The sequence below is a fragment of the Bos indicus genome, chromosome 6 (assembly GCF_029378745.1).
Source record: "Bos indicus isolate NIAB-ARS_2022 breed Sahiwal x Tharparkar chromosome 6, NIAB-ARS_B.indTharparkar_mat_pri_1.0, whole genome shotgun sequence".
NCBI lineage: Eukaryota > Metazoa > Chordata > Mammalia > Artiodactyla > Bovidae > Bos > Bos indicus.
In genome coordinates this window covers 23750430-23774879 of record NC_091765.1, presented here as the reverse complement: position 1 = coordinate 23774879, position 24450 = coordinate 23750430, and the positions used below count along the sequence as shown (strand labels likewise).

Genomic DNA, 24450 nt, shown 5'->3' with positions numbered 1-24450 from the left:
AAAATGTGGCTAAAGCCACATTGGTCTGAGAACCAAATCACATGAACATTGGGAATCACGTGGTGCTTGGCACACATAATACTTAAAACAGAGTAGCTGTTAATAGCAATATGAATTAAACAAGAGTGAACAAATAAGAGGCTAAACTGTTACATCAAAATCTTTGAACAAGAGTTGTGTTCTCATTCAGTACCTGAAACAAAAACAAAGCTAGAATAATTTTTGAACTTTATAGATTTTTAAGCTTTTCTAACACAAAGTCTTATTCAATAAAGTAACTTTATATAAACAGCTCCGAATTTTAGACACATTTTTGTTTTCATTTTTCCATTTACCAGGATCATACTGATAAAGTTGTGGAAGTATCTGAAAATACTTAATTATCCTATGTATTATAAATATGGTTATTAGAGGAGACAGTGTCATAAAACTGTAGAGCTGGCGGAGTCCTGAGTATAATTATTTCAATTTCCTCATTTAGCTGGGATTATGCAAGGCTCAGAAATAACAGAATTCCCCCAGCTGCCCAGATAGCGAGGAGGAAAGTCAAGCTGGCAGCCACAGCCTTCTGACTTCCAGTCCAGGTCTCTCCATACAAGAAGGCTACTCGATATGGGACAGATACAATTTGCTATCTGAAGATTATCCTTGTGAACAAGTCTTTGTGTGCAAGGAGGGAATGAGCACTGTGTATTTGCACAGAGAAAACTGGGATGCTTTTGAAGAGATGGACACTTAACTGGCGAGCAGGAGTTAGAAGGTGTTTATTACTTTCCCCTCAGAATCTTGGTCAAAGCATCTTTTGTGAAGATGCATCAGTGAGAACACTGTCTCCCCAATAGACTGGTTTAAGAACATTTATGCTTTCCTGAGAACTGAATTTCTGAAAATATTGACCAAGAGTTTATATACTCTTTAATCCAAACTCTCTGTTTTTACCTTATTGTACTGTGGTCTCTTGGTAAACAGACACTTGTAGAAGACAATAAATTTGTCAATATGATATTATTTCATAAATTAAATAAAATCTTCTGCTCCATTATTTCAAATACAGGAAATCAACTTAAAGTTAACAATGAGGCTAAGGGAACAATTGGAATATATATTGAATGTATATATATAAATATATCTATAATAGCTTTCAAATTTGCTGACATATTTCTCCCAGTTTACTTCATCATGATACAAAATGTAAAACAAGTTCAGCTATGTGAAAAACAAAGTTTTGATACTTGATTTGTATGCCATTCCTAAAACAGACTTTATGAGATCAATATCAAATAGTTGTTCTACAAATATAAATAGTTGGTATAAGCCTCCTTTCTAGGTTACTTATATAAAAAGAGAGAGGGGGACATTTAGGCATGAACAATTACCAACTCTTCAAATTGATCTTCAAAAATATTTTTAACTTCAGAATGTAAATTACTAATTTAGAAATCCTGAGAGAAGAAGGGATGTTTATTTTAAGGCTCTGGGGAAACTCTTGAGTATTCCAGTCTTTAGGGCAAACAAACAAAGAACCATTTAGATCCATGTCTATTTTGTTTTTTAACTAGGCCCAGTTTTGAGCAGGAGTAGGAAATATATAATACATAATTTATGGATCTAACCTAAAATGTTTGGGCAAAATGCAATATCAAAGCAAACAAACAAGCCCCCCAAACCCAAAACAAACCAAAAAATTCCAACTATGTATCTCTATCTACCTTACTACCTATACGTTTAATGACTCATCCATATCTGTAGGTCTGCTGGATGGCATCAGCGATTCAAAGGAGATGAACTTAGGTAGACACCAGGAGATAAAGAGGGATAGGGAGTCCTGGCTTGCTGCACGCAGTCCATGGGATCGCAAAGAGTCAGATACGACTGAGCTACTGAACAACTATCTCTCTTTTCCAGTACGTGTCTGGTTCTGGTAACCCTATTTCTTCCAGGAAGAAGGGGCATCGCAGAAGCCCTTGAATGGGACAAGAAAGTCGACAGGAACAGGTAATCTCGCTCTAAAAACGTCCTGAGTGAAAAGGTGAGGAGGGAACAGGCCCAAATAGTGTTGCTGCTCCTGCTAAGTCGCTTCAGTCGTGTCCGACTCTGTGCGACCCTATAGATGGCAGCCCACCAGGCTCCCCCTTCCCTGGGATTCTCCAGTGTTCCTTCTCCATTGCATGAAAGTGAAGAGTGAAAGTGAAGTCGCTCAGTTGTGTCCGACTCCTAGCGACCCCATGGACTGCAGCCTACCAGGCTCCTCCTATGGGATTTGCCAGGCAAGAGTACTGGAGTGGGGTGCCATTGCCTTCTCCGCCGAGGAGTGTTAGAAGAAACCAAAGTGGCCTAAAAAGGAGACCAGCGCGAGCCCCTGAGCAGTTTCACTTCCGCAGGGAGCCCAGCGCGGTGAGCCCTCGCCCTGCGGCCCGCGCCCAGGGGCTGCGTTTCCGGGACCTCGGCAGCAGCAGCCGCGGTGGGAAGCGGGCTGAGGACAGCGAGGCCCGGAGACCAGGTCGAGGAGAACCTCAGATCGGGAGAGTCAGGGCTCGGCGGGCACGCGTCCAGGCGCCTGGGCTTCAGCGGCCGCGATGCTGCCAGCAGCGCCAGGCTGGGCGCGCGGGAGCTGCGAGCAGCCTGCCGGCGGCCCAGCGCCCCCAGGTGGGTGCGCGCGCGGTCGGGAGGCGGGAGGGAGACCGGCCGGCCCCGGGGTCCCGCGGAGACCGTGCTCCTCGCGGTGGGGGATCAGGCTGCCGCTCTGCCGGCGCCTCCCGCGGGCTTCTTGGCCGGGGAACCCGGACCCGAGCAGGTGGAAGCACTCTTGAAATCTGGGCAGCGCGCCACCGTCAGTGCTGCAACTTCTAAGTAGCTGGCACTTTCCAGAGCACCTGGGACAGCCTCCTCTAGTATCCAAAATCACCTTGGAATGTGTTACAGTTACACATCAGCCTAAAAATTCTGTCAACATGTTACAGCAGAACTGCCCGTTTACCTGCCGGGGCTCCCCGAATCCAACCCGGTAAATGGCCTGTGACCTGCTAGTCAGAGAGATTACTTTCTGCAGAAAGTCCTCGAAACAGCTTTTCCTAACGCAAAAGGAAGAGCAGTCAATGCGTCTGAAAAATAAATGCATTTACGGGTCAAATGGAAGTGAAGGCACTTGTTTTCACTTCTTTTTGAAATATGTCAAATGCATTTGTGAATTGTATAATGAATATAAAAAGTGTTCAGCTTTGAAAATTAAAAAGAAAAAGGCTTCACTTGCATATTAAGAGTACTGAAGATGTACACACTGACATAAGCGATAAAAAATCTGAATGAAATTCTATTGATTTGCTGAATGGAGTTTCTCATAGCTTACTAGCATTTAAAAAAATTAAATTATGGTTTTAGCTATGGGAAATGTGTTTTTTCATATACGAGTTTCAAAATACTGCTTTTTAGTTAAAATGGGAAGTGTACTTGTGGCAGTGGAAATGACAAGAAAAGAACTGATATCTTAATATGTTAACTTTCTGTGTAGTGAACACTGACATTCTGAAAGCTGTGGTCTGATGGACTGCATCTTGGCTTGCTTCAGTAAATAAACCAGCCATATCTTTTGAACCTTGAGCAGGTTAGCTCTTTTGTAATTTTGGTTGAACAATTTTGTTAAATAGAATCAGCTACAATTTGTTTCAAACTTCTAGATTGAGCAGTTTAGACAAAACATAACTATTATTTCACTTAATGCCCAAGTAATGCTTTGAAGTGTTTGGTAGTATGAATAATGCTGCAGTGGTGTAAACCACCTTTTGTCTCATTCTGAGTATTCTTGTTCCTCCTGTGCATTTCCCCTCATCTCTTTTGGTCCTTCCAATACAATATTATTTCACTTGATTCATTTATCTCCTTATTTGGCTCAGCTAATGACACTTCTAACGAGCTCTCTTTTGTTATTAACCCATGCCATTCCTTGATGTGAATAGTCTTTTAAAAGAACTAGTTCTGATTAATCTCTCTCTCTCTCTCTTTTTTTTAACGAACACCTTTTTGTGTGACCTCTCTCTCTGCTTTGGGCAGGTGTCTCTGTAGCATCATAGACTTGGGCTAAATGTGACACATTAGGGGTTAGTTACTCCAACTGCCTCACTTTAGACATGAGAAAAGTAAGACTCAATGAGTGAGTTGCCCACAGTTCCATAACCAATAAATATCTGAAGATCTCATTCATCATTTCACCAACAGTCTTCTACCTACCCATCCCCAAGAGTTGTGTAGTAATACGAGTGTAAAATGGGCAAACACAATCTAAAGTGGTAAATAACAGTTTCATGCCTATGAAGATATATTTCCAGCAGTTGGTGTATTTTGTATTTGTAATGACAATACTGTATAAACTTCCATCAGAGTGTTCAACTTGTCCTTTAGTGGAAGCAGGAAAAATATGGTACCCAGAACTAAGACAGTGTGAAAATGATGCACAGTGGATAAAAATTCCATTTAGACTCTTTTTTCTGGTTTATAAGTAACTAGATACTGTCTACTAATGTCCAAAAGAGAAGTTCCTTCTTTGTTTTATTCCAAAACTGATGATTGTTTAAATCTAATTTTGACTGCTACCTTCAATAAAGACTGTTTACTAAAGCATAGAATATTCCCTACTCCATAGTTTCTGTATTTCTTATTAATATTACTTGAGGCCTCTGATGAAGACAGAGATGAATTGTTAGGTTAAAAGCAGAGCACATCTGTCCTGTCTCACCATATGCTAGATGCTTGTACATAGTTTGTGAGGAAGATAGTTTGTCTAAGTATTGTGTCTAAAGTTCTTGAGGATTTGAAACTTTCCCTCCAACTACAATCTTCCAGCATAGTCAGTGATCTAGATTTCTACTATGGGAGATTCCTTTATTTAACTCTGCTGACTGATAAAACTTTCTTCAGACAAGCTGGAAAGGTTCTCTCTGGGTTCTGTCTGATAGGCTTATTTATGCTGAGATTTTAAAGAGAGGTGCTCTTTCAGGGCCTTCTTTTATGGAATAATTGTATAATATTTAATTGCTTAGGATTTCAGGCATACAGCAGCATATTGGGCATAGGAACCTTTTTTTGCCATGTCTTTCTGAACACGTGCTATAGGCGATCATGATCATGCCCTACTTATGATGGCCTCAGCTCAGACTGGAGAGGCAATGGCAACCCATTCCAGTACTCTTGCCTGGAAAATCCCATGGCCGGAGGGGCCTGGTAGGCTGCAGTCCATGGGGTCCCAAAGAGTTGGCACGACTAAGTGACTTCACTTTCCCTTTTCACTTTCATGCATTGGAAAAGAAAATGGCAACCCACTCCAGTGTTCTTGCCTGGAAAATCCCAGGGATGGGGGAGCTTGGTGGGCTGCCATCTATGGGGTCGCACAGAGTCCGACATGACTGAAGTGACTTAGCAGCAGCAGCAGCTCAGACTGCTTTAAATCCAGTCTAGCTTCATTGCTTATTTGCTTTGTGATCTTGAATAAATAAATAAATCTATCATTATATCAATTTGCCCAGTTACAAAGTAAATGTGGATTGAACAATAGCATTTATTTGAAGGAATGTTTTTGAGTATTAAAGGGGAAAATGCATGTGAAGTGCTTTTCAAGGTGCCATAGCAAATAGTAATTGCCTAATACATGTTGGCTATTGTTTTACTCCTTTGGTCACTGGTTGATAGTGTCATATTTACATGTAACAAGTAAAATTCTTCTGGAGAAACTGCCTCGTGTTGGCTTGGGGAAAAACTTAAAAGGATGAAGTCATCAAACTCCCACATCAAAAAAAATAAAACTGGGAAGTGTGGCTTCCTATAGAAAGATATTGTCATAATCTTGGGGAAATAGTGTAGTTAATAGTTCCAGGAGGAGGGAAAAAAGAATCCACAATGAGAAAAAAAAGAAAGATTGATTAGACTAGGGCAGTTACAAGAAAGAATAAAATGGGAATTTAATAGGACAAAATGAGAGCTATATCATTATGGAATTATTTCTCCATATCACAGAGAATCAATTATGACCCAATTAAGGAAAAAAAAATGTATGTTTAAAAAGTAAGCATCAAATGTAAAATTGTGGGACATTTCATCAAATTATAAGAAGATAGAAGATCTGTTTTACCAAAATATTTACTGCTGGGCTAAAAACAAACTAATGTAAAGAATATCATTCCTGCCAAATATAAATCACATGTTTTAAGAAATTAAATGGCTGCTACCTGATCATCAGGGCTCTCCTGGTGGCTCAGATGGTAAAGAAGCTGCCTGCCAATACAAGAGGCCTGGCTGTGATCCTTGGGTTGGGAAGATCCCCTGGAGAAGGGAATGGCAATCCACTCCAGTATTCTTGCCTGGAGAATTCCATGGACAGAGGAGACTGGTGGGCTACAGTCCATGGGGTCACCAAGCAACTTTCACTCACTACCTGATCATCTAAGGTACAGTTGCTATTTTATTACTTTCTATATATATATTATAGAATATCTTACAATAATTTTGGAGATGTATATGAAATAAGAATAGGAAGGACAAATATTCTAGAAGTTATTATTTAAAAATGAGTTGTTATATGGTCTTGTAATTCTTTCCTATTTTAAATATAAAGAATGGTATCTATGTTTTACTGCAGATACTGAAATAGTTCAGGTGGTGAAGATAACAGATATTGTATGGATTTATTTATTTTTCACTCTTGTATTTATTTTTCACTCAGAAATATAATGAACATTTTAGACCTTTACCATTAGGCATAGATTTCTTTGCTGCTTCCAAATGCTTCTGATTGAGATAATCCAGAAAGATTACTTCTCTTTGTAATCATGAGAAGTAATTCATTATTGCCTTGTGGTTTTTTATAAGATTTTCTTTGTATCCAGTTCAAGTTTTGCTTTATCATATGAATTATGTGTCATATTTCCTTTTCTTTTAAGCTTCATATTAGTAATTCTCATTGCTTCATTTTTATGTGTTCCATTTAATAAGGAAGACATACTGAAAAGCATGAGACATTCTTAACATGGAATTTCATTTGCCTAATTTTGTTTGGTCATGATCTAGGTTGAGGTGTCAACCTCATCCTTCAGTCAAGATCAATGGTCTCATTCCCTTTTTGTTCATATTTATCTGTAGGATCATGTCTAACTTTCAGAAAAACAATATAGTTTCAGACTACTTGAAATTTTTGCCTTTTAGTAGCTACCATTTATTATGTTTCTACTTTGAATTTATGTGATTGAGATATCACATTACTTTGATAGGTGAGCATGTCAGAAGACTAGCACCTAATTTGGACAAGAAGTTATGTTGTTTCATATAATCATATGAAAACATTTAATAATTCATTGTGGCCTTTCATTTCCTAACAGTTTTCTAAACTATTAAAGTCTTTTTTTAGGGGATGGGGTGCAGGGTGGAGAAACATCAACATGTAGAAACTTATCACATCAAAGTGGTAAGATTCTATAAAATCATGGCACTGGAATGACAAATTGTAGAGTATTTCTTGTGACTGTATAAAGAATCCTTAAGATGTACACATTTTCTACATTGGCCAATCACATTTTATTTAGATTTAGAAGACCAGTGTAATTAAGAAATCTCAGGAGACAACTACAGTTTTAATGTAATTCGTGAACTATTGGGTCCCTGTTGGAGCCAGTCCTTTGACTGCTTAATGGCCAGTGATGTGTGTTGTCTGGCATTTAAAGATTTGTTGGATTCAACAAAGCCCTTCTTTCCTTCCAAACAATAGATAATGAGACTGTTAGCAGTCGAAGGTCAATGTTCGGTGACATACAATAGAGAATGACAACTAGTTGACTCGTGTGGAAGATGGATAATTAGACAAAAGACTAGAAGAGAGAATTAAGGAGAAAGACAGAGGGAAGAGTCTTGGTTTCTGACTTTCCATTTGCAGGTCGTGTAGGACCCCGCTGCTCTTGTTGTTCTGATATTGTCTGTTCATGAAATGCCTGTGACATCCTGCAATGACTTTTTCTTTATATGAACTAGTTTGAATAAGTTTCTTTTTTTTTTGGAGGAAAAAAAGAGTTTGGGTTAGAATACCTTTATTTCTCAAACACTGCCATTCCTGTTCCTGTAAGCTTTTCCTCTTTTAGAAAATTGCTGTTATTGTTAAAGCAATCTTTAAGAATCTTCTATTGAAAGTTAAAAATCATCAGAATTAGATCTATTCCTTTTATGTGCTAAAAATAGAGTGCCTTGTGAGGTGAGTCTGGTGAGTCCTCTAGATAAAAATATTTGGAGTTTTCTAGCTTTATGGTGCATGTTTGAAAACTTGAAGTCTCTATAGTTGGTGAGGAAATAATTCATTCAAAGGTTAGTATTATGAGTTAAGCACTATGAAGTCTAGAGTTTTGAACTGTGTAGTTATAAAATTATATTAATTATAAAATTTAGCAATAGAATTTTTATGCTTTGTTAATACAATGCTTTTACTTATATGAAAAGTTTGTAGCATGCTGTTTCTGACAAACTTTTAAAATGTGTTTAAATTGAGGCACACAAAGAGGATCCTTATGACATTTATCTTAGTAAAAAAGAAAGAGGAATTATAAAATTCCTCCAGCATAATTTACAAGCTATTATCTCAATCCTCCTGGCAGATGATAAAAAATAGCATCACTGACAGGCCATTGTGAAGCCTTTATCCACACTATCAGTGGGCTAATATCAACCTGAAGCAGTGTAATCAGCATTTTACTTCAGAGATCGGTCCTTGATTGAGATCTTTTGTAGTAATCGAGTAGGAAGTTTAGTATCCTCATTAGGTGACAGATGATATGTTATTAATAGTGTTAATGATCGCCTTGGAAAACAAGGTTAGAATTCAGTGTGCTCTTACCAAATTGGAGAGATAGACACAAATTAATGAAGTTCAGGTGTGATCAATTAAGTGTAATGATGTAAGTGAAGGAAGGAGACTCTGAGTGACAGACAATTTTTCAGATTTTAACAAGGTTACAGTCAGTCTTCTAATGAGCAAGGGGAGAGATGCAGAAGAAGAAGCTGGAAAAGTAAACTGAAACTCAATTACATAAGCCTGTATGAAAAGTCCCCTAAGTATGAGTAGATACTGAAGCATTTTAAAACAGAAGCATAACATGACTAGATTTTTGTTTTTAGAAGATCATGTGAAAGGTTATTCTTCTTCTAAATCACCTTCTGAATCAATGAAGGTGAAAATAAAAAGAGCTTATGATCTGAAAAAAATAAAAGATCTTGTGAGGTGCTTTTGGTACAGTTAATTGGAAGAAGTCAACAATGGAAGTTTCTGAACAATTAGGAATTTATCCAAAAGTAAAATAAAGGGAGAAGTGGACATGTTTATTGAGAACTATTACTTATATGCTTTTTGTGCTGTTGTAGTAGATACAGAGTCTGAGGGGGAAAGAGATGTGGAGAGTCAATGGTAGGTTTGTGGCATGGAAAACTGGGAAGGTCGTAAGTTGTCATTTACTCTAATGGAAAAGACTGAAGGAGCAGGAAGAAATGGCAAGGGCATGAACACATTCAATTTCAATTTTGCATATGTTACATTTGGGCTAGATGAGAAATACTCAGGTAGCGATGTCAGATAAGCATTTGATGTTATGATATGGAGTTCAGAAAGGGAGTTCAGGCTAGAGATATAAAATTGGGGAAAGTACTTTGCTCAGCTAGTAAAGAGTCTCCCTGCCAATGCAGGAGATATATATTGATCCCTGGGTTGGGAAGATGCCTTGGAGAAGGAAATGGCAACCCACTCCAGTATTCTTGCCTGGGAAATCCCATGGACAGAGGAGCCTAGTGGGCTATACAGTCCATGGGGTCACAAAGAGTTGGACACGACTGAGAGCACAGGTATGCACAGTCTTTAAAATTGCATCAGTAAATAAGATAGCAGAAAAGAAGTATCTAGAGTAGAAAGAAAAGATGACCCAGGATAAAGAACCACATAAAGTAAAATTTATATATTGATAGAGACAGAGGAGTTACCCTATATGATTGAGCAGAGGCTAAAAAGAAAAGGAGGAAAATAGTATAATGGCAAGAATTCAAGAATGAGATGTTTTGGGGAGGCAGGAGTGGTGAACGGATTGAAATTCTTTGAATAGTTCAGGTAAATTGAAGACTGAAATTTAGCTGATGGATTTGACATGAAACTTACTGATGAGTGTAGGGAGAGAGGTTAAGTAGCTTTAGGAGAGGGGATGAGAGTTGAAGGGTGAAGGTAGATGAGGATGTGGATACCATGTAGACAACTTTTGAAAGCTTGGCTCCAGTATGCAGAAAGAAAGTAGCCACTGCAGGAGATGTGGGTTAAAGAAAGGGTTTTGTGTATTTGTTTTTTGTTTTAAGATCTGTGCTAGTGTAATGGTTTATTTGTACTCAAAAGCTGATGGCACTACACCAAAGGAAATTTTTTCCTATGAAAAGGTTCAGAGACAAGTTCCATAAATTTCATTATGAACACATTTTAATGTAGATATTTTCTTATGTGTTTAAATATTCTGTTTCATCCTTTCCCTTCCTTCTTTCCTTCTCTTCTTCCATGATTCTGGAGTGCCTCTCTTCTTCCTCTCCTCCCCTTCTTTCTCCTCCTTCATTCCCTTTCCCCCTCCCCATCTCCTTCTCTCTCTAGGCATGAATGTTAATGGAAAATAATGAGTATTTCTTTGTATTGAACCTTTATTTCCATGCTGGATTATTCCATAGTTTTGCTTTTATTGATCATCCCTTCCTTTTTATCCAAATCTGAATCAGTGCATCACTATTACAGTCATATCTTTGCATATGCTTCAACTTCTACCCCCTTTTTTTCCGTCAGAGCTGCTTGATTAAACTCCAGCCCTGAATAAGTCTATCCAACTGTATTCTTCCTGTTTGAATCAAGTAACTGAATGTTGCCAAGTGAAAACACATTCGAGCAAGTTGGAATAGTTATACATTTGGGCAGTTCCTGTTACATACTACTTGTGTCACAGAAGATTTTGATAATAAATGACAGTGAGTTGAAAAAATTGTATTCTCTGAATGCAGATTTGTTCTATGATGTCAGATCAGTGAACTCTTACATACTTTCTGTCTGTTGATGGGCAAAAAACACTATACTGTGCTGCCTGACACTGTATCAACTAGACATGTGGCTCTTGGGCACTTGAAATACAGCTGGTTCAAATTGAGATGTGCTGTGAATGTAAAAACACTCACTAGTTTTCAAAGATTTAAAATAGAATGTAAAATCTTTCAGTAACTTTAATATTGATTTACATGTTTTACTGGATTGAATAAAATATATTGCTATAATTTCACTTGTTTCTTTTTATTTGTTGTTATATAGCTGTTAAAAAATTAAAATGACATATGGGATTTGCACTTGTGATTTATATTGTATTTTTTGTTGGATAGCACTGCTCTAAGTTTTCAAAAAATCCCAATGAAATCTGTTGAAGGTTTGGTTTCTTTCTTATGAAATATTGTTATAGAAATATTACCAATATCTGACATGAACAATGCTAACATAATTTACACTTCCTCAAATAGTTTAAAGAGACCCTCTCCCCATTCATGATTGCCCACAGAGGTATTTTAATAATGACATTATAGTATTATTTGAATGTTTAAATCATAGTGTAATACTAAAATAGTATAAATGCTAAAATTTACCTACCATTTTTCATATAATTTACTCATATTTCTATTATATCTTTTACCTTAATAATTTGTGAGGTCACATTACATATTGAAGATTTAAACTGTATCTTATTATCACAGATATTTTTCTTAGTCTATTGTAATCTTTCTAAATGATTTTGATTATGGTGTTTGTTGCCACTGAATATATTTTAATGCTCATTTTTTCAAATACACTTATATTTTCTTTCACAGTTCTGTTCCCTGTCTTGGCTAGGGGAGTCTTAAAAATCTCTCAGTGACCATTGTAATTTTCTGTATTTTTTTCTAAGATTTTAATTTTTATAGTTGCATGTAGTATGCTTGGGATTTATTTTTGTGTATAGCATGAGGCTAAAATCCAACTTAAGTTTTTCTTTTTTAATATGGGCAGCTAATTGAGAAAAGCATTTATTAAATGAACCCTACTCTTGTAAGTGAATCGAAATACCACCATTGGCATACAGCAAAGTTTCATGTATCTGGGAATTTGCATTCTGAATTCTCTGTTCCACTCATGTTTTTGTTTATTCCCAAGCCAATTTCTGCTAAGGAAAGTTCTCCCAAGAAATCGCCTTTTCCATAATTTTCTTTTGGCTATTAATAGATATTTATTATTGGAGAAGGAAATGGCAACCCACTCCAGTGTTCTTGCCTGGAGAATCCCAGGGACAGAGGAGCCTGGTAGGAGGCCGTCTGTGGGATCACACAGAGTCAGACATGACTGAAGCGACTTAGCAGCAGCAGCAGCAGATATTTATTATTCTCTTTTTCCACTTGCATTTAAAGATGATTTTGTCCACTTCTCCTTCCCATGAAATAATTGGGATGTTGTGTAACACATACTTTAGAAGCATTTAATAGAAAGCCATCTAGCAGTTTTAATCAGAAAGAACTTTAAGTTAGGGAATTAAGTGTAAGTATAGTTGCTCAGTCATGTCAGACTCTTGGTGACCCCATGGACTGTAACCTGCCAGGCTTCTCTGTACATGGGATTCTCCAGGCAAGAATACTGGAATGAGTTGCCATGCCCTCCTCTAGGGGATCTTCCTGACTCAGGGATTGAACTCGAGTCCCTTGTGTCTCCTGTATTGCAGGCAGATTTTTTTACCATTAGCGCCAATCAACATTAAATGTTATTAACTATTCTGTTGGATTAATATGGATAGAAAATTCTGTGTCCAAAAGGTCCAAGGTTTCAGAATAAGTATATAGTAACTTGGGTTATTTAATTCAGTTGACAAAGTTGGAAACTTTCAACTCACTCGTATTGCAGTTACATGAAGATTGAACTTTCCTGATGTGCCTCTGTGAAAAAATGTAACAAGATATTACTTTCTATATTTGAGATGTCTTTCCAGATAATATTTTATCACAAAAGTAGTTCATTAATTCAGTTGAATCATTAATTGGAAAAATGTGACTTTTGCACTGAAATTATGAGATGGAAAATATCTAATATTTTATTAGTATTAAACTGAATAAGATGTTAAAATGAAAAAAAAGACACATAATTCCTTTTTAAAAAGAACTTGATAGATCTTTGGACATACGTATAGAGTTTCAGTTTAAAATTTATCAAAAATTTTGTTTGTATTATAGACCAAACTAATCTCCCAATCTCTTACCTGTTTCCCATACATTTTTCCAGTTTTACATTGTTAAAATTGATCATGTTATTTGACAAGATAACTTAGGCTGCAAGTTGTGTTCACCTTTGTGGGTTGATTATCTGTCAGTTCAGTCAGTTCAGTTCAGTCGCTCAGTTGTGTCCGACTCTTTGCAACCCCATGAATTGCAGCACGCCAGGCCTCCCTGTCCATCACCAACTCCCGGAGTTCACTCAAACTCATGTCCATCGAGTTGGTGATGCCATCCAGCCATCTCATCCTCTGTTGTCCCCTTCTCCTCCTGCCCCCAATCCCTCCCAGCATCAGAGTCTTTTCCAATGAGTCAACTCTTTGCATGAGGTGACCAAAGTACTGGAGTTTCAGCTTTAGCATCATTCCTTCCAAAGAACACCCAGGACTGATCTCCTTTAGAATGGACTGGTTGGATCTCCTTGCAGTCCAAGGGACTCTCAAGAATCTTCTCCAACACACAGTTCAAAAGCATCAATTCTTTGGCACTCAATCTGTGTCAACTCAGATATAGGATCTGTCACTTGTGTGACTTTGAGCTGATTACGTATCTAGGATCCAATTCTTTTATATCTGGAGTGGGTAACACACCTATTTTATAGCCTCATGATGATAAATATAATTCTGTGTGTAGAGTACCTAGAGCATTCATAACAGGTGCTTAGCAAATGGCCGATATTATATTCAGCATAAGCTACATTCAACTTGCACTTTTATTAGAAGGAATGTGTTTACATGGCTCATTCTCACACTTCTGGTGTCGCATACATATGAATCTCAGGATTGAGAGCCTCATATAAATGTTCTTTCAGTTCTCCTGTTTAATTTTTCTCAACACTACATTAAACAGTATAATATCTCAAACACATGTTTCTCTGGGTTTTCACTCCAAACTGAACTTGAAGAAACCTGTGATCTGTTATGAAAATAAATGCTATGGTTCTATATATGAATACTATGTAGTCTTCAGGGAAAATAGTTAATGGGTTAAGAACATTTTTCTCATTTTGAGAATTTAATTCTGTTTAAGCATCATATTTTTAAAAATAAAAATGTAGTAAACTTTCATTTCTTTATTCTTGAAGGAGACTTTGTTCATAGCTATACCATATATTATACTTCCTGCTCTCCCAGCCCTATGAAGACAGAGGAACATACAGAAAAACTGGACCGTAGTGTAGTTGACTCAGCCTCTGAAGTTTTGCAATGAAGGCATTTCTTATATCATCATGTAATTAAATAATAGTTGATATAGTTGTGCAGGTAATGTTTTAGCGATATATTTGAAATTGTTTAAATTATGTCTGAGCAGTGTATTCCTTATAGGGTATAAATCTATACAGTGTTTCACCTAGACAGCTAAGGGTGAGCAGAATAACAGAAAGGATCCCCAAAGCAAATTTCTAGTTCTGAGTAACCCACAGTTCCTGTAATTATGGAAAGAAAGGGACAGCTTTTCTATTACTTTTATGAGGGTCAGCCTTCTGAGAAGCTAGCAGTTAAAACCCATTTCATTTCTGCTCTCCTTGTGAAAACATAGAGGAATCATTAGAAAGTATGTTCACATGTAGTATTTTATTGTATGACCTCTTAGAATAATTCTCTGGTCTGGTGCATATAAAAATCTAGACTCTGAACTCCTCAATATGAATTCAAAGCCCAGCAGAATCACCTAGTAGTTAGTCATAGGACCTTAAGTTACTCTGTTACAAGACCTCTCTGTACCTCACAATGAAATGAGGAAAGAGCGTGTAGTAGTACTTGAAGCAGGCAGGTACTCTGTGATTGATGACTGTCATGGTTGCTGCAAGGCAGGTAGGTCAGCAGCCACATGGGACATTATGAAGGGCGACTCATACCTCTCTTACCTGATGGTCAATGCCTCAAAAATCTAAAGAGTTCATACTTCCGAGCTTCGTTCCTTTAATGCTGTGTTTCCCCTGTTACTCCATACCATATATATTCCTTGGGAAAAAAAGATGTTCTGTGGTGAAATAAGTTTTTATATATAAATGGTATATAATATATATGTATAGGTATAAATATGATATATATATATTATATATATCATATATATATATATTAGGTCATTAAAATAGCCTGAGAAATTCTGCAACTAACAGTGTCTGTTCAATTTCCTTGAAGCCATTGTCTCATAAATGTTTTTAACCATGGTATGCTTTGTTATCACAACACTGGAAGAGAAGTAAGTTCTTTTGCACAAAAATTATCATCCCTGTTAAATGGCAAAGAGTTCTTGAGATTCCTGAGTTCTTTCAACCAGAGATTGATGGCACTCTTTTTAGTTTTTTTCTTCAGTTCTGTTCATCCCATTGGATAAATAAAGTTCTCACTTTGCTGTTGACCACATTGGAAATGAGCGGAAGGGAAGGAGGCTTATCATAGAAATAAAAGTGGAGGGGGCTATAGATAGGGAAATGGTGTTGGCAGGCTAAGTAGGGCACAGACAACTTGCTGATTTTTTTAATTCTCTTATGATTATTTCTGACTTTCCTGGTGGGACTTTTATTATGGGATGTGCCAGAGAAAACAGGAGGAAATGTGGGGATGAAATGGAACTGGGAAAGAACCTAGGGAATTCTAAGATAAGAGTATTTTGGAGTGTTGTGTTTATGATGTTGATATTCAGATAGCATGTGTGCATCTTAACTGAGCAAATAAGTTAAAAGATATTTTCACATGTTAAATGTATAAATCTGCCACTGTCTCAATAATCATATATGCTATGTAAATGGCCTCACATTGTTTAATTATTGGGATTTCATTCATTAGAAGATTCTAAAATTAAGAACAACTTGACATGGCCATAAACAAATGTCTTTCATGTTAGAAATGTTTGTCAATGAAGCACATGTTTGAGGCAAATATATGGGCTAATAAGAGTCACTCAAATAAATTATTGCTGAAATATTTTTCTACCTAAAACAACAGAAACTGATATAAATGCAAATAACTTAGAGAATGAGTTTTATGTCTTGGAGATGGACTAACTTAGTAGGTCACATAGAAAACAAAGTTAATATGAAAATGACTGCTATTACTCAAATAGATTGGATGCTATTTAAAGGAATGGGTAACCTCTGGCATCCGTTCAGCAGAGAGAAGCACATTAATAGGTGCTTCCTGATGAGCTAGTACAAAGTGTGACATTAGAGTTGCTGATTAAGTTTATGAAAGAGAATAAGTAAAAGTGAAGCCATTTCTGAATGCCCTGTTTATGAATATCCCTGGAGTTCTATATCTACCCTTAGATAACCAGCCTGGGGTTTCCAAGTTCTTTCTTAATTGTTTGGTTTGCACATGAACTGCCTTTGATTATGAAAAAAGTTTAAAACTCACAGAACCTTTTACACAAAGATAATTTTAAGGCAGTTCTCGGTATTATGTTAATGTTTAAATCTGATAACAAATACTTTAGTTATATTTACTAAGATTTCTATAACCTTTTAATATAACTTATTTAGTTAATTAAAATATCTTTTGGGGGTAAATAGAAAAAGTATTATTATTGTCTAAGAGTTTATGAAATTTAATATCCTGCATTTATGTCTAGAAGATTAAATCATTTTCTTTATTATTCTTTTTTTCTAAAATAATACATACCCATAGTTGAAAATATGTAACAGGCTTAAAAAAGTAGAAAAAAGAGATATATGTACTTCTAATTTTTGTTTGTATATGTTTACTTCTAATACTTTTACTTGTTTGGCATTCTTGCTTCAATATATTTACTATTTGGATATACAATTTAAAATTACATTTGTATGGCTATTTGGTGATGTAGCATTTGTAAATATTTCTGCTGTGCTCTTGCCTCATTTAAATATATTGCACAATGTTTTAAAACAAAAGGAAACAAAAAGAAGGAAATCCACAGTGATTTATTGGATAGAAGAACAGATCATCCTCCAGACAAGATTATTTTTATTAATTTAAATAATTATTTTAGTTAAGTAATTAAAATGAATTATTTTTATTAACTTAAAGAAAGACAAATTCAGCATGATTTAACTTATATAGAAGACAAAACAAATTATCCAATGTAACAAAGCCAAAACAAAGTCATAGATACAAAGAACAAACACTGGTTGCCATAGAGAAGGAGGGAGAGGGGATGAGTGAGTGGTGAGAGAGACTAAGAAGTGCAAGTTTTCAGACAAAATAAATGAGTCACGGTGCAGGGGTGGGGTGTGGGCAGGGTGAAATGTACAACAAGGGGAATATAGTCAATATTGTAATAAATTTGTATTTTAACAGATGGTAACTAGACTTATGATGATGATTATTTGTAATTTACAAAAGTGTCACATCATTATGCTGTGCACCTGAAATTAACACAGTGTTGTAGGTCAATTATATTTCAATTAAAAATAATATATGTATACTGTCTTAGCCAGTTTTAAGTATACAATTCAGTGTTGTTCCTGTAGTCACCATGTTACCTTCAGTGACTACATGGTGACATGTGGTCACCATGCTGTACATTGCCTAAGTTTCAACTCTCATTTAAATTATAATTATAAATGAGAATTATAATTTAACTTTCATTTAAATAAAGCATGAGTCTCTTTCCCAAATATTTTTCTTAATATTTCATAAGTTATGTTGCCATTGTTTTCAACATTTTCCAATGCTTATGTCACTTCGATCCCTTGAATGTATCATGATACAGTGGGAAGAGTACAGTTTTAGTATTTGGAAAGGGTTCTATAGCCAAGCAAGTCCCCAGTGTTGTCTGCCATATTGTTTTTTAAAGATTGATGATGTAAATTAACATTTACAAGATGCTCATTGGCCCTGCAACAATAAAGAGTTAGCTTTATTAACTCTTCTAAGCCTTATTCTGGATGGTTTTCATTGTAGAAAATTTGGGAAATATAAGGAAGAAACATAAAGTTCCATTTCATTGTACTGCCCAAACTTCATCTTGTTTACATGTTGGTGTTGTGTACATTTTTTTTTTACCTATAAGTATGTATATAACATTTTTAAAGGCAAAATTGGACCTAACTGATGGGCCTAAAATAATAAAGAAAGAAAACAATAAGTTTTTAGGAACATAAGAAAACATTTTTGTACCAAATGATTTGAAGTCATCTGACAGAACAGGATCCAATCCTGGCTTTGTCATTAAGGGACCTTCATCTTTTACAAGCCATGCAACTTCTTCAATGCCCAGGAGGCATTATGTATATTGATGATAACATCAATTATTCAAGAGAATGATAAGCTCATACTAGTAATTCAATTAGTACCTCTTATCTTAAAAAAAAAAAAAAAAAACTACAGAAATTAAAATTGCTTTCTCTAGGCACTTGGAATTGAGAATATTTGTCAAGAAAAGGGTGGACTAATGCCTCTCTCTACATTCCTGTGTAGGAGTAATTATCCTTCCTTCATTTATCCTGCATCTCCTGTGGTAGGCTCCAGGGATATACATAAAGTTGGCTGTAGCTCTCAGGGACTGTATTTAAGTGAAATAGGATGGGACAAGCTGAGTAGCTCTATTTCCTTTTATTTTCACTCTAATTCAACATCAGGTGACTAAAAACCCCTCGGCCTGCCAAGATCTGAATAATTCAGTCATGAGAACTAGTTAGCAGGCCGAGCAGCAGCTAAAAATGTTTTCTCTGATGACTGGGGGTGACTACTGATGCGTAATTGCCATTCCAGAAAGTCACCACTCATTTTAGAATGCAGTCATGAGTAGTCTCTTGGGACAGAGTTTTGCAAATTTTATTCTCCTAAGACCTTCCAAAGCAAATAGAGGAAAACAATAGAATGGAAAAGACTAGAGATCTCTTCAAGAAAATTAGAGATACCAAAATTAGAAAGATTTCATGCAAAGATGGGCTCGATAAAGGACAGAAATGGTATGGACCTAATAGAAGCAGAGATATTAAGAAGAGGTGGCGAGAATACACAGAAGAACTGTACAAAAAAGATCTTCACAACCAAGATAATCACGATGGTGTGATCACTCACCTAGAGCCAGACATCCTGGAATGCGAAGTCAAGTGGGCCTTAGAAAGCATCACTACGAACAAAGCTAGTGGAGGTGATGGAATTCCAGTTGAGCTCTTTCAAATCCTGAAAGATGATGCTGTGAAAGTGCTGCACTCAATATGCCAGCCAATTTGGAAAACTCAGCAGTGGCCACAGGACTGGAAAAGGTCAGTTTTCATTTTCAATTTTCATTCATTTGAAATGAAATGAATTTCATTTCATTTTCAATCCCAAAGAAAGGTAATGCCAAAAATTGCTCAAACTACCGCACAATTGCACTCATCTCACACACTAGTAAAGTAATGCTCAAAATTCTCCAAGCCAGGCTTCAGCAGTACGTGAACTGTGAAATTCCAGATGTTCAAGCTGGTTTTAGAAAAGGTAGAGGAACCAGAGATCAAATTGCCAACATTCGCTGGATCATTGAAAAAGCAAGAGAGTTCCAGAAAAACATCTATTTCTGCTTTCTTGACTATGCCAAAGCCTTTGACTGTGTGGATCACAATAAACTGTGGAAAATTCTTCAAGAGATGGGAATACCAGACCACCTGACATGCCTCTTGAGAAACCTATATGCAGGTCAGGAAGCAACAGTTAAAACTGGACATGGAACAACAGACTGGTTCCAAATAGGAAAAGGAGTTCATCAAGGCTGTATATTGTCACCCTGCTTATTGAACTTATATGCAGAGTACATCATGAGAAATGCTGGGCTGGAAGAACTGCACAAGCTGTAATCAAGATTGCTGGGAGAAATGTCAATAACCTCAGATATGCAGAAGACATCACCCTTATGGCAGAAAGTGAAGAGGAACTAAAAAGCCTCTTGATGAAAGTGAAAGTGGAGAGTGAAAAAGTTGACTTAAAGCTCAACATTCAGAAAACAAAGATCATGGCATCCGGTCCCATCACTTCATGGCAAATAGATGGGGAAACAGTGGAAACAGTATCAGACTTTATTTTTGGGGGCTCTAAAATCACTGCAGATGGTGACTGAAGCCATGAAATTAAAAGACACTTACTCCTTGGAAGGAAAGTTATGACCAACCTAGATAGCATATTGAAAAGCAGAGACATGACTTTGCCAACACAGGTCCATCTAGTCAAGGCTATGGTTTTTCCAGTGGTCATGTATGGATGTGAGAGTTGGACTGTGAAGAAAGCTGAGCGCCAAAGAATTGATGCTTTTGAACTGTCGTGTTGGAGAAGACTCTTGAGAGTCCCTTGAACTGCAAGGAAATCCAACCAGTCCATTCTAAAGGAGACCAAACCTTGGGTGTTCTTTGGAAGGAGTGATGCTAAAGCTGAAACTCCAGTACTTTGGCCACCTCATGCTAAGAGTTGACTCATTGGAAAAGACTCTGATGCTGGGAGGGATTGGGGGCAGGAGGAGAAGGGGACAACAGAGGATGAGATGGCTAGATGGCATCACCAACTCAGTGGATGTGAGTTTGAGTGAACTCCAGGAGTTGGTGATGGACAGGGAGGCCTGGCGTGCTGTGGTTCATGGGCTCACAACGAGTCGGACTTGACTGAGTAACTAAACTAAACTGAACTGAAGACCTTCCCCAGTTTTTGACTATACTACCCATAATCTTGTTTAAGAAAATGTTTTCTTTTTGCTAAATTTTTTTAGCTTAAATATGATACATTTAAAAAGATTCTATCACTACCATAAATATAAAATCATTACCTCTTGCCATTAGTAGATGGTGACCATACAAATACACAGATTGAAAATCAAATAATTTTGAAAAAAGTAGCTAAGGACAAGCTCTGGGCACCTGGGTCACTCTGTCTTTGATAGTGGTGGAGTTCATGAAGTCGTAGGAGCTCCAAACTGGAATATAGGCCTTGAAGGAGTCAGGATTGGAGAAGTGTTCTAAAGGGAGTGACATTCCCTCTATGACTTCCAGTCACTGTGTCCCAGGAATTGGCCTCCTACCTCTGACAAATGCCCTCTTGAAAGGCAGATCACGTTCCAGAAGTTTGAAAAGAAGTTTTATTTAGAGCTGACAGGTGTCAGGCACTGTGATAAATGCTCAACATACTTTATCTTATTTAATTTTCACAACAACCAATTTCATAAGTTCTATTATCCGAATGTTACAAATAGGTAATCTAGTTTCAGAAATGTTAATTATTTGCCCAATTGGACTCCATGACAGCCTGACTCCAAAGCTTGGCCTCTTGGCCACTGTATGTGTCTCTGTAGTGAACTCACTTCTTTCTCACGCAAACTCACATATACATCCAGGTCAAGCAGGTATCCCTCCCACGTGAACATTTCCTTTTTTATTCAATAAAATAGCCATATATACAGAAAGTCATTTTAATAGAATAATGTACAACACATAAGATACCATTACTTATAAGTAGATCCACTTAGAAATATTCTTAATAAGTAATAGAATAGAAAACCACAGTTTCCAACTGATAATCATAAAATTTTAGAGAGTTTTGCTACTTTCGAGGTCCTTAGAGATGAATGAAGTAATAGGAAGTGAAATATCTACAATGAAATGCTAGAAAAAATGTCTTTCATGAAGGCCATTAGGGCATTTAAAATTATCAAAGCTGTAATACAGATGTGATTAAAATATACTGTAAAATGCCTGCAATAGAGTAGTTTAAGAATGCAAGGCTAATAATTTGCATCTGCCTAATACTTTGCATTCTCAAAGGAATTTTCAAACCCCTACTAATTGACTCTTAGAAAATTCTTCTAACATATCATTTCCTTTGACTCAATGAGAAATGTAAACAATGATCATTTAAGCTGTTTAATCAAGGTTATCCTGCAAATACTGAGTGAGGAGAAGCAGAAAGTGTTCTTGCTTGTGTATGTATCTGTTTTATGTCAGAAGGCTGTAGGAAAAGGAGAGAAGGAACCAGAGCTGAAAGCAGAGTTCATATGTTGTGGTGGACACAGTAATGGTTCCCTAAGATTGTTGTTTTTTAGTTGCTCAGTCATGTTCAACTCTTTTGAGACCCAGTGGACTGTAGCTCACCAGGAATCCCTCTGTCCATGGGATTTTCCAGGCGAAAGTAGCCATATCCTTCTCCGGACAGTCTTCCCAACACAGGGATTGAACCCACGTCTCCTGCATTGAAAGGCAGATTCTTTACCACTGAGCTCCCCAAAGATGTCTACATCCTAATCTCTGCACCTGAGAATATGTTCAGTTCAGTTCAGTAGGTTAGTCATGTCTGACTCTTTGCGACCCCATGGACTGCAGCATGCCAGGCTTACTGGTCCATCACCAACTCCCAGAACTTGTTAAAACTCATGTCCATCGAGTCAGTGATGCCATCTGTCTTCCCTTTCTCCTCCTCCTCCTCCTCCTTCTACATCAGTTTACCTTGAGATGGGGAGAGTATGATGGATTATCCAGGTAGATCCAATATATGTGAAAGAGGGAGGCAGCATTCTCATGCTGCTGGAGACATGGTTGCATGAGAAGAACTCAGCCCTATGTTGCTGGCTTGAAGATGGGGGAATGAGGCATGAGCCAAGAACTGTAGAGGGCTTCAAGAAGCTGGAAAAATGCAAGCAATGAATTCTTCCTTAAGGCTTCCAGAAGGAGCATGGTCCTGTTTATGTCTTGACTGTAGCCTAGTGGGACTCCTTTCACACTTATAACTTCCAGTACTGTAAGACAATAAATTTCTGTGGCTTTTAAGTCACTGTTTGCAGTAATTTTTTACAGCAACAATAGAAAAGCAGTACAGACTTCTAAACACGTGTGGACTCAACAGGAGCAAAGAATAGCATGAATGTGGCAAATAAGACCCCATCCTTCAAAAATTCATACACCATCAGCCTAGTTAAAACACTGGATGTAACCACCGGAAGAAAACAACCATTGTAAAGCATGATATCATGGTTATCCTTAAGTAGACATCATTGGTAATATATATACTTATTCATTATTGGAACATCTCTCTGGAATTCGTTGTTTTAATAGCAATACAAAAAAGAAAGTCCCATTATTGTTTGACCATATTTGTTGATTTTACCAGCTTAGTACTCCTTGTCATTAACGCTACCTGCTGCTGCTGCAATTATAATTTTTAATAGTACAGATGTGTGAACTTTTGCAAGCTGTTTACTTTCTTACTGCCTCATCACCACAACTGCAAAATAGGATAAGAACATTTGTTCACAGGGGTGCTATGAGGTTAAAAGGAATTAGTGCTTGTCAAACTCCAGAATAGTTGGCACGTATTAGGCACTTGCTACACCTTTGTAGCCTTAATTATAATTATTATCGTCATTGTCATCATCACCGCCATACATATCAATGAGTGCTGGAAGCCAGGCCTGAACCCAGCACACAGGCTTAGTATTTTATCCCTAGGAATTCGGGTTCAGTTTCTGCACACTTTCAGGTAAAGAAACAGAAATAACCAAGATACAACCTAACCAGGTTGAAGAACTTCAAAAAGATGGAGTGAGGACTGTTCCTGAAATATTTGTCTGAAGTTCTGCTAAGCCTGGTGCTAGATGCCTTCTGCTTTCATTACATAAAGCTTGATTCTGTCCTAACCATTCAGAGGACAAAGATATTCTGAAAGACAACTGATTAAGATGTGCACTCCCTGGAAAAGGTCATTAATATTATTTTATGCTCCCACTTTGTTTTAATATCTGAGAACATGAACTATTTTTTAACCCTGGAAGGGAATTATTTTGAGGCCATTTTCTCCTACTGGTAAAAATTGGGTTGACATCAGGTTAGTTTGCCATGAAAAGAATGATATAGGATTGTTTTTAGGGGTGTTTTATTATAAAATGTAGAACATTTAAAAAATATACGATAGTGTAAGAAGAAAATCATAGTGTATCATAGCCCTTCACTAAAAAGTATTGATAATATTTGTCTGGAATTGTGAGTTTGTGTGTACATTCGTAAAGCAGTTCACATTTTAATACATGGTTTTATATGTTCACTGCGGTTTGCCTATTAATTCATGATACATTTTTAGATTTTTTTAACGTGAAACAGGGATTTTATAAAATTTATATATTTTAGATGTGTAAGTTCAGTTCTGCATTTTGTTATATTTGTAGATTTATTGACATTTTATTCCCAAGATTGTATTTGTAATT

The 24450-nt window shown here is 36.9% G+C and overlaps 1 protein-coding gene across 8 annotated transcripts in view; it reads left to right on the top strand.

Moving 5' to 3' along the window:
- The first annotated feature begins 2361 nt into the window (after positions 1–2361).
- BANK1 (B cell scaffold protein with ankyrin repeats 1) overlaps positions 2362–24450 on the top strand; it is a 319023-nt gene continuing 296934 nt past the window's right edge. For 6 of the 8 annotated variants that reach the window (XM_070791144.1, XM_070791143.1, XM_070791142.1 and 3 more), the window contains exon 1: positions 2363–2646. In XM_070791144.1, coding sequence (XP_070647245.1) covers positions 2577–2646 — 70 coding nt within the window. In that variant the 5' untranslated portion in view covers positions 2363–2576. Of the gene's footprint in view, positions 2647–24450 lie in introns of all 8 variants that reach the window. The other 2 variants (XM_070791140.1, XM_070791145.1) reach the window with 1 other exon arrangement.